Below are 17,077 nucleotides of genomic sequence, written 5' to 3' on the forward strand. Positions count from 1 at the left end.
TCAAACTGGTGTAACAGCTTCTCCAGATGCAGGGGCTGGGGACTGGTCCCTCTGTGCTTCCACTTCCAGGAGGAATGGGCTTGTGGGGCTGGGGTCCCATGCCCTTAGCTCCAGTCCCCCTCCCCCCAGCAGCCTTGCATGAGTGGGGTCTCCCCTTTCTCTCCCTCTCTTTCTGCCCCAGTGAGGGACTTGGATGTTGGGTGAGGCCCAAGTTTCACAGAAGATGCTTCTGGGTGGGGATATGGGGAAAGGGCTGGTGGGAGGTTCATGGGGTGAAGGGGAAGAGAAAGGGGCCCAGAATATTTTGAGGTATTCTGGAGAAAGAATAAGTGGCTCTGATCCAGCCTGGCACAAGAGCCTACAGGGGCAGACAGTCTTTGCCCAATGGGGCAAAGCCTGGGCTGGGTGGCTTTGCTGGCCTGGCCCCTGGTGCCCCCCCTTCCTCTGTCTTCTTCAGAGGAGAAACTTGGCACACTTCCTCCCTTGGATAATAAATAAATAAATAATAAAATTTTTATTTATATACCGCCCTTCCATCAGATCAGGGCGGTTTACAACAGTTAAAAACACAATAAGCATACACGTTAAAAACATCATAACCATCTTACAAAAACATAAAAAACAAAAGGCCCCAGGTTAGCCAATCCCGTTGCCAGTGCGGCGGGGGAGGGCTGTAGGACCTTATTCAGGGAATGCAGTCCTGAACAGGAATGTCTTAAGATCCCGTCTGAATTGGGCCAGGGAGGTAGCTGAGCGGAGCTCTGTGGGCAGCGTGTTCCAAAGGGCCGGGGCGGCGATGGAAAAAGTCCTCCTAGTAGTAGAGACAAGCCTCGCCCCGGGAACCCTAAGTAGTTGCTGCCCAGATGTTCTGAGGGTGCGGGACGGAATATATGGGGAGAGGCGGTCCTTCAGGTATCCTGGACCCAAGCCATTTAGGGTTTATAGGTCATCACCAACACCTTATATTGCGCCCGGAAGCGAATGGGCAGCCAATGGAGAGCTTTTAATACCGGTGTTATATGGCTGGCCCTGGACGTGCCAGTGACCAGCCTGGCTGTCATGTTCTGCACCATTTGAAGCTTCCGGGTTTGGTATAAGGGTTGCCCCATGTAGAGTACATTGCAGAAATCCAGTCTTGAGGTTACCAGGGCGTGTACTACAGTTTCAAGGTCCCTCTGGGCCAGGTATGGGCACAGCTGGCGAATGAGCCGAAGCTGATGACAGGTGCTCTTGACCGTCGCATTCACCTCAGCAGTCAGGCGAAGGGACGAGTCAAGAAGCACCCCCAGACTGCGCACGGAGTCCTTCACAGGGAGCGTGACCCCGTTCAGGACAGGTGGAACCACCGCCATTCCTGGACCAGGGGAACCTATCACGAGTACCTCTGTTTTCTCTGGATTCAGCTTGAGTCGGTTTTCCCTCATCCAGCCCATTACTGACTCCAGACAGGCCACGAGAGGAGAGACGCCATCCTCAGTCACTGCATCGGTCGGAGACATAGAGAAAATTATTTGGGTGTCATCAGCGTACTGATAACCCCGCGCCCCATGTCTCCGGATGATCTCTCCCAGCGGTTTCATGTAAATGTTAAATAGCATGGGAGACAGAATGGCTCCTTGAGGGACCCCAGTTTTAAGGGCCCTCTCGTCGGAGCACACGTCTCCCAGCTGCACCATCTGAGACCTCCCGGAGAGGTAGGACCGGAACCACTGGAGCGCAGTGCCCCCGATTCCCACCTCTGCCAGGCGCCCCAGAAGGATACCATGGTCTATGGTATCGAAAGCCACTGAGATGTCCAAGAGCACCAACAGGGACACGCTTCCCCTGTCGATGCCCAGACGGAGATCATCGACCAAGGCGACCATGGCCGTCTCAACCCCGTAACCTGCCCGAAAGCCAGTTTGAAATGGGTCCAGATAATCCGTTTCATCCAAGACCCTCTGAAGCTGGATTGCAACCGCCCTCTCGATCACCTTCCCTAGAAATGGCAGCAGTGAAACTGGCCGATAATTGTTATACTCCAGGGGGTCGAGGGAGGGCTTTTTTAATAAAGGTTTTACTATGGCCAATTTAAGAACAGATGGAAAGTGCCCATCCCTCAGAGATGTATTAATAATCCGGTGTAACAATAAAGCTTCCTGGTTGGGTTTGTTTGGAGCTTCCTGGTTGGGTTTGTTTGGTCCAGTGGCTGCAGCAGGGATTGTTCTATGAGGGACAGAAGGGGAATTGCCTGCAGTGGAGGAGGAGGAGGAGGAGGAGGCGCCCCTATTCCCTCCACACCTGAAGGGCCACAATCCATGGAGGAGGAGGCCAAGGTGCTCTGCCCCTCTGGGGAGAAACAGTGGGGCACTGAACCAGGAGCCTAGGCTGCTGCCCCTTCATAGATGCCAGCCTCCCATTGTGTGCGGCGCTCCCAGGGGGTCCAGACCTTCATGCTTGGAGAGGCAAGAGAAAGAGGAGGCCGTTTCAAGCCAGAAAATCCCAAAGCAACCAAGTGCCAACTGCCTGGCAAACAGATGGGCCTTCAGCAATTTCACAGATATGCCGTTCTTTTGCAGGCAGACATGGGAAACTATACAGCTACAAGTAGGAAGTTGGAGGACAACCCAAGATCCCCCTCCTCAGCTGGTCATTCTTAGGGTGGCTCACACACACCATTAGCAGCTTTGGAGAGGTTTTCTAAGGTTAAGAGTTCCCCATGACGGGTGGGAGAGTTCTCTACTGACCCACAGGATAGGCCCAGGTCTAAGTGTTAGAAGTTATAGGAGGGTAGGTTTTGACTGAACAATAGAAGGTGCTGCTTGATGGTCAGAGTGGTTTAGCAATGGAGCCAACAGCCTGGAGAGGTGGGGAGTCTCCTCTGGAGTTGTGGTGTCCAGAACTGGACACTATTATCCCAGGTGAGGCCTGACCAAAGCAGGACAAAGTGGCACTCTTCCTTCCTTCCATCTAGACGTTGCACTCCTATTGATGCAGCCTAGAATTGCATTGGCTATTTTAGTTGCTGCATCACAGTATTGACTCACGTTAAGCTTGTGGTCTGTTAAGACTCTTAGATCTCTTTCACAACTACCGCTTTCAAGCCAGGTGTCACCTACCCCATATTTGTAAATTTGATTTTTCCTGCCTAATGTAAAGCAATGTGTGTATGTCCTCAAGTGTAATACTTGGTATCCTTTCCTCATAAGCATGGCCTCTGTTCCTTCATCCAAGTCCTTGATAAAGATGTTGAATGGCAAACTAGGCCCAGGACAGACCCCTGGGGCACCCCACTGGTCCCTTCTCCCCAGGATGAAGCAAAGGATCCATTAGTGGTCACCCTCCGGGTTCAGTCCCCCAACCCACAAGGCACCCCCTCGTAGGCCCACTGCTCAGCGTGTCCCATCATGCAGGGCAGTGGGTGAGAAGGGGGTTTCGGAAGTCTCTCATTCATGGGGCTGCCATTAGTCACAGTCAACTGGATGACAAATGATAACAATGTTCCTCAAGGCTGGCAACCCCTGGCATGCTGAGGGAGGCTGTTCCGTGGCACAGGTCCTCTTCTCCCTCTGCCCCCCTCCCTGGTTTCAGGTCCACTCTGTGTCAGCTCAGAGGCCTGGCCAGCCTCCCTCGCACCTGGGTCCCTCCTTCCATCCTTCCTTTCCAGGTATAAGAGGCAGACCTTCACCAGCCTTGCAGCTGGGCCAAGGGCACCGTATCTCCTCCTGCCCAGCATGACAACCCCTCTGGATTGGATGGCATGCCTGCTCATCCTCCTGGCCTCCCTTGTCCCCAGAGCTGTGGGGTGGCTCTACTGCGCCACGCTCAACGTGTCTAATGGGGGCACCAAGGGGGCTTGGGGGCCAAGAGACCTCTGTCCCTCAGGACCTGCAGATGGCTTTCCCATCAAGGTGAGAGTTCCCATGGGGCAGCCCCACTTCTCTACCAGGAGTGGGTTCCTCAGGCTGGCTTGGGCAGAACTGGAAGAGGTGAGGGGCTGGGAGAGAACCTCCCTCCAATAGGTCAAGGGGGCCTGGCTGTGGGGTTTGCAGGCCAGGAGACGGGAGATGGGGGCAGGGGGATGCTGGGGGGGGGGGGGGAGGAGAATGAAGCAGGGAGAGAAAGGAGGAATGCTCCTCTCTTTCTTATTGTGCCAGAATTTGGGGGCGGCTCAGCTGAACCAGTTCTGGGCCAGGAAACATGGCAAACTAAAAATATCAGTGGTCCTTCTTTACACCAGATTTTCCTAAGCAACTCTGGGGGAATTTCCTACCATGAAAGGTGGGGGGATGTAGCCAAGGGGGGGGGTTGGGTCCGGAACCCCCCTTCCATTAGAAAAATGAATGGTGCATGCTGCTGCGCTGCCGTGCCCAAGCCCCATTATAATGGTGGCATTTAGTCTGGACCCCCCTTCCTAAAATCCTGGCTACATCCCTGAAAGGTGGCAGGTGGCCAGACCACAAAGGGCAGCAGGGAGAACTTCCACAGATGCCACCCCACTCTCGCCACAACTTCTGCCTGACTGACTGACCACTCTGGAAGCCCTTGCCCTCTGACACAGGGGACAGATGCCAGGGAAACCTGGAGGCTCAAGAGTCAGGGGGTCAGTCTAGCCTCCCTTGGTGGGGAGTTCCACAGGCTGGAAGAGAAGAGCTTCCCTCAGACCCCAGCTGCCCTCCCTCTGGCCACCTCAATATATTTCTCTGCCGCACAGCTGGAGCCACGACAAGGGTTCCTCCCTGGGCAAGACGACATGGCACTGAACGGGATCCGGCTGCACCGTGCCCAGGGCGGCAATACCACTTCGTCTGTGGGCAAGTAGGTCAAGCGGCAAGGAAGGCAAGGCCGGGGGGGGGGGCAGAAGCGCAAGGGGAGAGGGTTGGAGGGCCAGGGGTCCTGGGCCTTCAAGTGGGGTGGGTAGGATTGGGACCTGGCCTCTACCAGCAGCAGAATGAGAAGGAATCATAGAGTTGGAAGAGACCACAAGGTCCATCCAGTCCAATCCTCTTCTGCCATGCAGGGACTCTCAATCAAAGCATCCCCGACAGATGGCCATCCAGCCTCTGCTTAAAGACCTCCAAAGAGGGAGACTCCACTACAATCTCCGGGGAAGGAGTGTCTTCCCCTGTCAAACAGCCCTTACTCTCAGGACGTTCCTCCTAATGTTGAGCTGGAATCTCTTTTCCTGGAGCTTACGTCCATTGCTCCATTGGGTCCTGTTCTCTGGAACAGCAGAAAACAAGCTTGCTCCCTCCTCCAGGTGACATCCCTTCAAATAGTTAAACAGGGCTCTTATATCACCTCTTAACCTTCTCTTCTTCAGGCTAAGCTCCCTAAATTGTTCCTCATAGGGCTTCATGGTTTCCAGACCCTCACCATTTTGCTCACCCTCCTTTGGACACATGGCTCTAGTTTCTCAATGTCCTTTTTGAATTGTGGTGCCCAGAACTGGACACAATATTCCAGGTGGGGCCTGACCAGAGCAGAATACAGTGGCACTATTACTTCCCTTGATCTAGATCCTATACTTTTACTGATGCAGCCTAAAACCGCATTGGCCTTTTTAGCTGCCGCATCTCAGTGTTGACTCATGTTCAACTCGTGGTCTACTTGGACTCCTAGATCCCTTTCACACGTAGTTTCATTCAGCCAGGTGTCCCCCATAATCCTATATCTGTGCATTTCATTTTTCTGCCCTAAGTGCAGTACCTTACATTTCTCCATATTGAAATTCATTCTGTTAGCTTTGGCCCAGCTTTCTAGTCTATTCAGGTCATTTTGAATCTTGATCCTGTCCTCTGGAGCTATTCCTCCTAATTTGGTGTCATCTGTAAATTTGATAAGTATGCCCCCAATTCTGTCCTCCAAGTCATTGATAAAGATGTTGAATGGCCCTGGGCCCAGGACAGAGCCCCACTGGACACCCCACTGGTCACTTCTCTCCAGGATGAAAAGGAGCCATGGCTGACCATCTTTTGGGTTCGGCCGGTCAACCAGTTCCAAATCCATCTAACAGTTGCCTTGTCTAGCCCACATTTTACAAGCTTGTTTGCAAGAATGTCAAGGGGGACTTTGTCAAAGGCCTTACTGAAATCAAGATGTACTACATCCACAGCATTCCCTTCATCTACCAAGCTGGTCATTTTATCAAAGAAAGACGGAGGAGGTGGGGAAGCTGGTGTGACTCTGGAGACACCTCTGTGGCAGATCCTGACTCCGAGAAGCAAGGCCAGTGCAGCAGGGACAGACTAGCTTTCTACTTGCAGAGAGAGGGCTTTTGAAAGGCTCCTCTGCCCAGCCGGCACAATCTCTTCCCCTCTCTCTTTCTTCTGGAAATGAAGAGGATGGGCATCTCACACCACATAATTGCAGTGTTTCAACCCCATTTTGGCTGCCATGGTGCCATCCTATGGGTTTATAGGATCTGTAGTTTGGTGAGGTACTTAGAATTCTTTGGCAGAGGGCTTTAGTTGAAGGGGATGCACTAGGGATTTCAGTCTACCAAGCCAGGACTCCATGGGATGGAGCCATGGTTTCTGATTTGGGGTCAAAGTGCTTTAACCTCAACCTCCCTGTAACCCCCCTGATGCCTTCTCAGCACCTCAGTCCAGCACATCCAGAATAGTAGTAGTAGTAGTAGTAGTAGTAATAATAATAATAATTACTACTACAGTACTACTATTCTAGGTGTGCGTGGCTGAGGTGCTGAGAGGGCATCAGGGGGGTTACAGGGAGGTTGAGGACTAGTGGAGGGGGCAGGGAGTTTGATTGGGGGCACTTTCTTGCGAGGCAGCACATGAGCATCAGGGTCTCCCTGGGACTTTTGGGGGGGCATCCGCCGCCTGTGACCTTCTCCACAGACAGCTCTTCCTCCTCCTCCTCCTCCTCCCATTGCAGTTGGGGCATCTGGAGCCAGGGCCAGAGGTGCTTTGGGGGGGGGGGGCTTCGTATCCTTCCAGCTGCAGGTGGAGCCCCCAGGATGAAGCCTGACGCCACAGCTGCCAACAACCTCCGGATGAAGTGCCAGGGCCGGCAGAACAGGGAGGAGGACCTGGAGGTCCAGTGGGACAGGTGGGGCCAGTGGGGGCCCTGGAGTCCCCGCTGCCCCCGAGGGTCCATCTGTGGCCTCCAGACCCGGGTACAGCCCCCCGGGGGCCTCAAGGACGACACTGCCCTCAATGACATCCGGTTCTTCTGCTGCTGCTGAGGTCGAATGGGGACATGGGAACAGGCCTTGCAGCCAACCAAGTGGTCAAGGCAGCCTTTGGCCGGCATTAAAGAATGGCTTGTTTCAGCCTGGGTTGTGGACACGTGCGATTCTTCCAGAAAAACAGCCCTCACAGTTGCTGAAAAGATGTTTGCTGTAGGGCCATTATCCCCCCCCCCCCCCCAATATCTCAATTACGCTGGCTGGTTATACCTTGAACCATGTTCCAGACTCATATCACTGCGAGGGGGGCCAGGAAGGAGGTGCAGCCTTTTCCCAGCGGAGGAACTCAGCTTTGAATCAGCCAGGATTTCAGGGCTCCCCATTTCACAGAGTCTTACAGCCAACGAATCCTTTGGGGTTTGCCAGAGGCCATGGAGCCCAACCCCAGCCTCAGTGGGGGATCTTGCCACGATTCCCAGACTTTGCTCCCCCAGATGTTTTGGACTTGAGATCCCAGAACTCCTGAGAGTTGGCCAAGCTGCCTGGGGCTTCTGGGAGTTGAAGTCCAAAACACCTGGAAGACCAAAGTTTGGGAAGCACTGAACTAGAGCATCCCTGGCAGCTAGGGCAGCCCAGCCTCTTTTTGTCTCACCTCCAGACAACTCAGGTGGGCAGTCGGTGGCAAGCAGGGGAGGAGTGAGTTGGTGGGCTGGTGGGCAAGAGGAATGGGGAACTTTCCCGGCCCCATTCTGGGCTACAAGCAGCCACAGGCGGAAAGCCCCATGAAGTCACTGCGGAGGAGGAGGAGGGAGAGGTGGAAGGGAGGGGCCTTTGGGCCTCTGCAGACATGAGTCACTTGGTCACCTTTTGAGAAGTGAAAGTAGACGGGGGGGGGATGCTTCTGGGCTCCTGCCTCCAGAAAAGGCTGGGCAGGTGATGCAAACCCCTGTGTTTCCCCAGAGGAACGTCTGGCTGAATTCCAGGGGACTTCCCACCCTACATCCCACACCAAGCACCCAGAGCGGGTGACCTCCAAGTAAGGCAGCTTCCAAGAGGCTCAGGGCCGTGATGCCCGCTGTTTTATCCCAAGAGCGATGCTATGGACTTTGGGTGTAGTAAGGCCTCTGGCTCTCAGGAACACAGCCTGAACAAAAGACTTGTCCACACATTTCTTAAGTTTCCAAAAGCTTTTCTGGTTATAAACACAACAAACACGAAAGTGATCTCCTTTTTCTCAATAGTCCTTCTTAAATACCTTGCTCTTTCTACTTGGTGGGTTTTACCTTTCTTCTTCTGTGGACTTATCTTTGTCAAAGGAAAATACTCTTGGCTGAAACCTTACTACACAACAGAAACTAGCTGGAGAGAGACAGTAAGAGACCCTAGGATTTCCCACAATCCTTGCCTTTCTTAAAGCTGTAGATTTCTATTTTCCCTTCTAAACTAATACATAGAAAAGCTAATATCATCTCAATTACATATATGTCTCAAGAGCATCAAAGATGCTCTGGAGGCATGGCACCCGCAGTCACCAATCTCACAAAGGCAGGGAGTGTTTTGTCATCTTTTAATATAAATAGCATCATAGAAACACAGAGTTGGAAGGGACCCCAGGGCCATCCCTCCAGCCCCCTTCTGCCATGCAGGAAGACCGAGTCCAAGCTCTTCTTGGGACAGAGGGCCAACCTCTGCTAAAACAAATCCTCCAAAGGAGGAGACAGTGGTTTGCCTTTCTCCGCACAAAGCCAGCGAGAGAGAGTCGGACAAACAGCAGAAGTGGGGGCGAAGGCGGGAGAGGCAGGCGCCCCAATTCCAAACCCAGGAATTTTCAGACCCAGACAGATACATACACACGCATACGCATGCAAACACCCATACCTACATACATACATACAAACACGCACACAGACACACATATATATACACATACATACATTATGGTACAAATTCTGTACATCTGCCACCCCCTGCACACAGCACATAACAAAGTGGTCCAGTGCCTAGACTGTCATGGCATGGCTTGCAAGCCCCAGTTGGCATCAGGTCTCCTTCGAACAGCGCAGGGCGAGGGTCTCTTCCCCTGGAAGGGAAAGCGGAGGGGGGCTTTAGTCCAGCAACACCAGCAGCAGCAAAGTCAAGGGCTGGTGGATGGAGGGGAGACAAAAGGCCTCACGAAAGACAGGGAGGGCAATGCCAGGACCACCCAAGGTATGTGTGGGTTGGGGGGCAGTGGCACTGGACATCCTCAGCTCCATTTCCATTCTGTAGAATGATCCACCCATCTAAAGGCCACTGGGCTCTAACAACACTTGCATTTTAAGATTTGGGGGGGGGGGGGATGGTGAACAAAAATGTGAAGAGAGAGGTTTTAAAGCAACCAACAAATCCTCAGAGGTCATCAGAAGAAGGCCACTGAGGATACTGGACCAGAGGCAAGGCGAGGGGCCTCCCCAGCCCACGCAATGTCCAGCCAGATGATGATGATAATAATAATAATAATAATAATAATAATAATTGGATTTATTTATATACCGCCCAATCACTGATGCCCCAAAGACAGGCCAACAGCAGGACCAGAGCTGGACAACAGCACCCTTCCTGCTACTAATGTCCGGAGAGGACCCCCCTACAAGTCAGAATGGGGGCTGAAGGACTTGGACGGTGGGCAGAATGGGCAAACCCCCAAAGGCAAGAACGCAGACAGGGGAAGGGGGCCACTGTTGTCTCAATGTGACTGGGGACTTATGGGAGAGGGTGACCCCCTCCCAGACCTCTAGCACTGGTTCACTCACTCACTCTTATCAGGGTCCTGAGGAGGAAGCGGGGTGTCCGGGGCCCTTCTGCAGGGCTGGCCATTCTTCTGGCAGAGCAGGAAAACAATGATAGCCACCAAGAGGAGCATTATGGCCAGCAGGAGGGGCACCGCAATCTTGTTGTGTTGTGTAGGTGATGCCTGTGGGGCCAAGTGGCCGGGCCCCACTCCAGCAGCGCCTGCAAACACAGGGGAGCAGTGTTAATACAAACACCAATCTGAAAAGGGGGCTAGAAGACCCTTCCTTGGTGGGGGGGGGGCAGCCCCTGCCCTTTTGCACCCCACGCTCACCTTGGCCGGCTGTTGTGGGGCTCCTGGTCAACCCAGGCGTGTCCAGAGTGGCTCCTGGGACGAAGGGGCCGTCTGAAGGCAGGTGTATTTTGGGGGTCTCTTCTGGGAGGGGGGATTAAAAGGTGGTGCTGCAGGATGGCTGGGCAGAGACCCACATCCTCCTCCCTCCACCAAAAATCTGGTGCCCCCCCCAAGCACCACCATGTGTTGGGAATGATTCCTGCCTACCATGTTGTTTCATTGGAAGGGTCCTAGGGGGATCTTCTGCCCCTCTCTCTCCCCCCAATTTACCTAGACCACAACAATAGGCTATTAATTATATTCATAAACTGTGCTTCAGCATAATAAAGGCATAAACCTCAGTTAACCCCCCCATATCAATATCCAGATGTGTCATCCTCTCTGGGGACCCCCCTCAGCTCTCCCCAGTCCTTTGGGGTTGCGTTTAGGGACCCTCCTCCAGACCCCCACTCACCTTGGCTGGGCTTGTGGGCCCAAGGCATTGCTGTTGTGAATTGGGGGTCCAGCTGCACTTGGGGGGGCTCATCTGTGGGGGTCCTGGCTAGGGGTCCGTTGGAGGTCTGGGCCAGTGGGGAGATGAGGGTGGGCCACGGACCCCCCTTGCTGGCCTCAGTGGTTTCAGCCCCCTTCCCTTGGGGAAAGTAGAAAGACAGGTAAGAGACAGTTTGCAGCAGGCGGATGGATGGATGGATGGATGGATGGATGGATGGATGGATGGATGGATGGATGGGTGGATGGACAGAGAGCCCCCTGCCTGTGTCCCCAAAAGTTGAGGGAGGGGAAGCAGAAACCAGTCCCCCCATTAGTGGCATCATGGAGGGGGGTGCAGAGGGTGTGGACAACGCCAGGTGACACCCCCAAAAAGGGGGATGACCCCACTTCTCCTCAAACACCTAGATTTTGGCAGAAAGAGGTGTGGCATTTGTCTGCTTCCCTTAAAATGCTTTAAGAGGTGGGGGGAGTGGGGGGGGGGGCTCAGTGGGAGGAGTGGTCCCAGCGTTTTTTTAATTAACATTTCAAAATTGTATATTTTTTTAAAAAATGAATGTTTTTGAATTTTTTATTATTTTTAAATTCTCTTTAACAGCGTCACATTTTAAGGAAGTCTCTAAATACATTTTGGCTGTGCATCTGGTGTTGTCACCTGAAGGTTGTTTAACTATTTGAAGGGGTGTCACATTGAGGAGGGAGCAAGCTTGTTTCCTGCTGCTCCAGAGACTAGGACCCAATGGAGCAATGGATGCAAGCTCCAGGACAAAGAGATTCCAGCTCAACATTCGGAGGACCTTCCTGAGAGCAAGGGCTGTCCGACAGTGGAATATATTCCCTTGGAGTCTCCTTCTTTGGAGGCTGTCTTTAAGCAGAGGCTGGATGGCCATCTGTCAATGGAGATGCTTTGATTTGGATTTCCTGCATGGCAGAAGAATGGGGTTGGACTGGATCAGGGCCCTTGGGGTCTCTTCCAACTCTATGGTTCTTTGATTCTAGTGGTTTATGTCAGAACCAGGAGCATTGCATCCCGTGGGGCGCATGGGAATTACGATTTGTGAGTATCATGTGTGCAAAGAAGCACTGCTAAGGATGCTGCGTGATGTGAAATGGATACAGGAGGAGGAGGAGGTCAATGGCTTGGGGCTGACCACATGAGTGAGCGCACTGGGTGACTTGGCCCTAGGGACGCCACTGCCCCCCATCACCCCACTCCTCCTGAGAGAAAGGGGCTCTTATGGGCCCCGATTCCTTAAAGATCTCATTCTCTCTCTCTCTTTCCGCCTGTGAATTACTCACTTTTTGACGGCGTTAAACTCTTTAGTTCTTCAACCCAGGGCTCTCCATCCAAGCCACAAATGTTCCTCTTTGGAAAAGTGAACCTGCCAAGGAGGAGGACAAGGAATGAAGGGGTGCAGAGATGGACCCGAGTGGGCAGCACTGGGGCTTATTATGGGGAGGGCCACTTACCGCACAAGATCCTGGCAGTGTTCCCAGGACTCCAGCTTGGCAGCGATGCTCCGCACATTCCTGGGGGGGACGTGGGTTTTGGGGCACTTGCAGCTCCCAGCGGCTCCCCCTTCATTCCCCAGCACTTGGGGGGGGAGAAGCCGAGGTCAGCAGGGGTCAAGGGGATGGTGGCCACTCCTGGCTGGCAAGGAAGGAGGCGCAGGGAGCCCCATGGCTGCCTTCTCTGGGGCACCCGAGAAACCTGAGACTGGCGGAGGAGAGGAAGGCAAAGGCCCTTCCTTTGGAGGAACAGTCAGCTCCTGAAACAACAAGAAGAAGAAGACCCCCCCACCCCCCCTCTCCCTGCCTGGGCCCATCTCTAGGTACAGGGTGCTCTCTGGGGAGAGAAAGGAACTCTGTGCATGCTCTGTGGCTTCCTTGGCATCCCTGGCCCAGAGGGGAGCATTGGAGGGCCACAAACAGGTCTGGGGAGTCCGGAAACCCAGGTGGACCTAGAAGTGGGGGGCCTTGGGGCAAAAGCGGGCCCTCTGCTCCCCTTCCTGCCCCGAGGGCAGCTTTCCCATTTTCAGGGGGGGGGGGAGGGTGGGCATCTCTGGTGCCCTCTTTGAGGCCGGAGGGTCCCTGGAGCCAGAGAAGGGCAATTCAGGGGCAAAGGGGGGGCACCAGGGGACAAAACCCCTCTGAGCTGCGGCCTTTTCGCCCCTCGTGCCCCCGTTCCCTGCGCCCCTCTGGTCAGGGAAAGGAAGGGGGTCTGGAGGCCAGGGCCACATGAAGAGCCCCAGAAATCATCTCAGCTGGCACGGCTGGGCAGCTGGGCATTCGCCCCTCGGGAGAGAGAGGGGGGGGGGGAGACTGGCACCTTGGTCAGCCCACCATCTGGCCCCACACAAGTTGGAAGGAAGGAAGGAAGGAAGGAGAGAGAGGGTCCGGGAGGGAAGCAGGGGCGGAGAGGGGCCCAGAGTGCCCCCGGCCCATCCATCCGCTTGGCACTTGGCTTTTGGCCCCTTGGCAGCACCGGAAAAGGCCCTCCGGAGCCCCGAAGGCCAGGCTGCCCCGGGCCCCTCCTTGCCCGTCTTTTGGGCAGGGGAGTCCTAGTGGTCCAAGCGGGGGGCGGAAGGGCGTCCAGGACTGGCGGCGGGGGGCTCCCCATATTGCCAGGCCTGCCCCCAAGTCCTGCCCCGTGGGGCTCTGACTCCGAGGGAAGCCGGAGGGAGGGGTCCCCGTTGGGTCTCCCGGGAAGCCGGGACAGGCCTGGCTGCTCCCGGCGGAGCTCTCCTCCGGCCGGGCTCCGACTGGATGCCCTCAGAGGGACCCTCCGGAGGAGCCCTGGCTGGACGGAGGCCCCTTTCGGCTTGTGCCCTCCCTTCGGGGGTGTCCCTGGCCGGCCCCCTCCTCTTCCTCCGCTTCTTGCCCCCAAAGAAGGCCTTCGGGGAGGGGGGGGACTCAAGGGGCCGAAGGGCCTGCTCTGCTGCTGCTGCTGCTGCTCCTGGCTGCAAGGCTCCCCGAAAGAGAGAGGCGGAGGCAGGCGCCAAGGGAAGGGCCCCCCGGGACTGGCCCCCTGGCTGCGCCCCTGTCGCCCCTCGCAGCCCAGGAGCTTCGGGCAGCCCGGGGCTTTTTCAGAGCCCCGAAAGAAGGAGGGCCCCAGGCGAGAGGGCCGGCAGTCAAGGCTGCCCTGACCGGGCGGCAAGGAGGACATGGCCCGGGACAAGCGGAGAGCCCTGCAATCAATAGCAATGCCTGCCTCCTAGTCAGGCTCCACAGGGAGGAAGACATTGGGGCCATTCCTCCCGGAGCCCAGGCTGACCCGATGGAAGCCCTGGGATCTGTAGTTTGTTCGGGCGAATTCTCCTCCCAAAGCCAGCTCCCAGGATTCCACAGCAAGGAGCCCAGGCAGGGAAAGCGGGGCCAAAGTGCAGGACTTCTGCAGAGCAGAGGCAGAAAGGAGGAGAGGAAGGACACAGGGAAGAAAGCGGGTAACTGAAACAGAACCAGATCATGAAAGAACCAAGAAGGAGAACTGGATCCCGAGAAGACCATTTCAGGGAAAGGGAAAGGAGAGAAAGATGGCTTTTCATCAACTTCAACAACTGAAAGGAGAGACAAAAATCAAGGAGGATGAGAGAAGGCGCCTCAGGAACTACAGACTGGGACAATGCTATGTTTCGGCAACATCATCGAAAAGGAAGAAAGGTGTGCTTTTGTATATCAACAAGAACTATGTGACTCTATGGAGGAGCCGGAGCTGTAGGAGCCATAGGTACCTAGGACTCGGAGGCAGCGGGAGGCAAAAGAGCCCCTTGGGACAAGGCAGCAGCCTCAGGCGCCAGTGGCGGTGCTTCCATCCTGGCAGAGAGAGAGAGAGGGCACAGCTCTTGGGGGGGCAGAGAAGGCAGGAGGGGAGGGGGTCCTGTCCGGGGATCTTGAACGCAGTCGAAGAAGGTACAGATTGGTCAACAAGACATCGGGGGTCGGGGGGGGGGGGTCAGATCAAGAATGGTCCAAACAGCCTCCTCTGAAACTGAGCAGCCGAGGAGGGAGCAGAGAGGGCCAGGCACCTAGACTTCTTCTTCCTTAGAGCCACAGGCTTCCCTTCGGCCAAACTTGGTTTTCTGTATTCATTGCATCCCAAATTCTAGTCAAGATCTGTTCCTTGGCTTCTCTTGACTCTTCCTTTTCTGACTGGCTCTTTCTTCCTCTTCTTCTTCTTCTTCTTCTTCTTCTTGTGATGATGATTCCTGGCTTCACCTGTTTTGCACCAAGTGAAACTTCATGGCCCTTTTTCATCTCTGGAGCCATTATTCCCACTTGGTTAGGTTTAAAGGGCTGAGTTTTTCCCCTCCGTCCCTTTATCCTGACTTATTCCTTCAGGCATATTTTTGACTTAAGGTACAGATATAAAAGTGTGTGTACCACAGTATATCATGTTATTATCATGTTTGTTGCATTTATTTCTATCGCCGATTGCCCCGGTTTCTCATCCGCTTTCCCCCTTCGTCCTCAGCTTCCTTCCATTGCAATCCCTCTAATCATTATCCCAATTAATCCTTTTAAAAGCAATCAAGAAAGTGAGAAGGGGAAGGATTCATTGGGAGAAATAGAGGGTTTGCAATGGAAGGAAGCTGAGGACGAAGGAGGAAGAAGAAAGAGAAACTGGGGCATTATTAAAAGTGGGAGGTTTTAGAGGGTTTGAAGAGAAAACACAGCCAAGCGCATGGACACACAAGTTACTACTCAACATAAGGGTTTATTATTAGAAGATTCATTAAAACAAAGGTTCAGTAATAACTGCTGTAACAAAAGGCTAGCAGAGAGTGACACAGTCTAAACATTAAACGTTACACTCATTACAAATGCTACTATACCATACCTATGTAATCATCATCATCATCATCACAACAACAATAAAAGAACAATACACTCATGCAATCCTTCAAGTATGATAACACTTTTAAAAACTATAAGAGCAGTAGGCCTTTTGGGCTCTGCTTCCTCCTCCTCCTCCTCCTCCTCCATTGATGGGAGCCTGGGCTGGTTTTGCTGGCCTTGTCCCACTGGGATCTGGTTCCTGCCATTCTCTCTGCAGAAGGCCAGGCGGAAGGAAGGGAGGGAGGGAGGGAGGGAGGGAGGGAGGGAAAGGACATTTCCTGGTGAGGCTGGGGCTGCCTGGGCAAAGAGCAGGAGTGTGTGCCATGCCAGCCTCAGGCAGCATCAGCATCAGAGGGGCAGCAGATACCCCCCCCCCATTGCTTTGCCTCTGGCTCCCAGAGTCCTGGGTCTGGGGTCCGCCTCTTCCATGAGAAAGGCATGGGGATGGAGGGAGAGGGAAGGAGGAAGGGGAGGGGTGGGAAAGGGAAGGGGGAAGAAGGGGGAAGGGGAAGAGGGGAAGGAGTAGAAGGGAGGAAGGAAAAAGGGAAGGAGGGAAGGAGGGAGGGAGGGAGGGAGGGAGGAAGGAAGGCAAGAGGGAAGGAATGATGGAAAGAAAGAAGGAAGGAGGGAAGGAAAGACGGAAGGAAGGAAGGAAGGAGAGAAGGAAAGAAAGGAAGGAAGGAGGGAGGGAGGTAGTAGGAAGGAAGAGAGGGAGGATGAAGAGGGAAGGGAAGGCACGAAGGAAGGAAGGAAGGAAGGAAGGAAAGTAAGAAAGAAAGAAGGAAGGGAGGGAAGAAAGAAAGAAAGAAAGAAAGAAAGAAAGAGGGGAGAGAGGGAGGGAGGAAGGAAAGAAAAAAGAAAGAAAGTAAGTGGTAGAAAGGAAGGGAGGGAGGGAGGATGGAACAGGGAAGGGAGGAAAGAAGGGAAGGAAAGAAAGAAAGAGGGAAGGGAGAGAGGGAGGGAGGGAGGGGAGAGAGAAGCAAGGAAAGGAAGGAAGGAAGTAGGCAAGGAAGGGAAGAAGGAAGGTGGTAGAAAGGAAGGGAGGAAGGAAAGAAAGAGGGAAAGAATGATGGAAAGAAAGAAGGAAGGAGGTAGGGAAAGAAGGAAAAGAGGGGAGGGAGGAAAGAGAGAAAGAATGGAGCAAAGGAGGAAGAAAGGAAGGGAAGAAGGAAGGAAAGAGGGAGAGAAGGAAGACGGTAGAAAGAGAGGGAGGGAGGGAAGAGGGGAGGGGGGAAGTAAGGAAAGAAAGAAAGAGGGAAAGAGGAAAGGGAATGAAGGAAGGGATAGGAAGGAGGGAAGGAAGGAATGATAGAAAGAAGGAAGGAAGCAAAGAAGAGAGGAAGGAAGGCGGTAGAAAGGGAGGAAGAGAGGGAAGAGGGAAGGAAGGAAGGGAAGAGAGAAGAAAAGAAGAGGAGGAAGGAATGAAGAAGGAAGGATGGAAGCAAGGAAGAAAGAAAGGAAAGGAGGGAAGGTGATAGAAAGGGAGGGAGGGAATGAAG

General features: G+C 54.0%; 1 protein-coding gene and 1 pseudogene across 1 annotated transcript; both read left to right on the plus strand.

Annotated features, from left to right (window-relative positions):
* LOC149303393 (olfactory receptor 10A7-like) overlaps positions 1–17,077 on the plus strand; it is a 45,079-nt pseudogene that overhangs the window by 7,249 nt on the left and 20,753 nt on the right.
* LOC149303396 (vitelline membrane outer layer protein 1 homolog) lies at positions 3,714–7,186 on the plus strand. Its single transcript, XM_089480652.1, has 3 exons — positions 3,714–3,890; positions 4,694–4,797; positions 6,877–7,186. Exons 1-3 carry the CDS (start codon positions 3,714–3,716, stop codon positions 7,184–7,186), a joined length of 591 nt encoding a protein of 196 aa, XP_089336778.1.

The sequence above is a fragment of the Sceloporus occidentalis genome, unplaced genomic scaffold (genome assembly GCF_023333645.1).
Source record: "Sceloporus occidentalis isolate IW3139 unplaced genomic scaffold, rSceOcc1.0.p SCAF_14, whole genome shotgun sequence".
In the NCBI taxonomy this organism is placed as follows: Eukaryota; Metazoa; Chordata; class Lepidosauria; order Squamata; family Phrynosomatidae; genus Sceloporus; species Sceloporus occidentalis.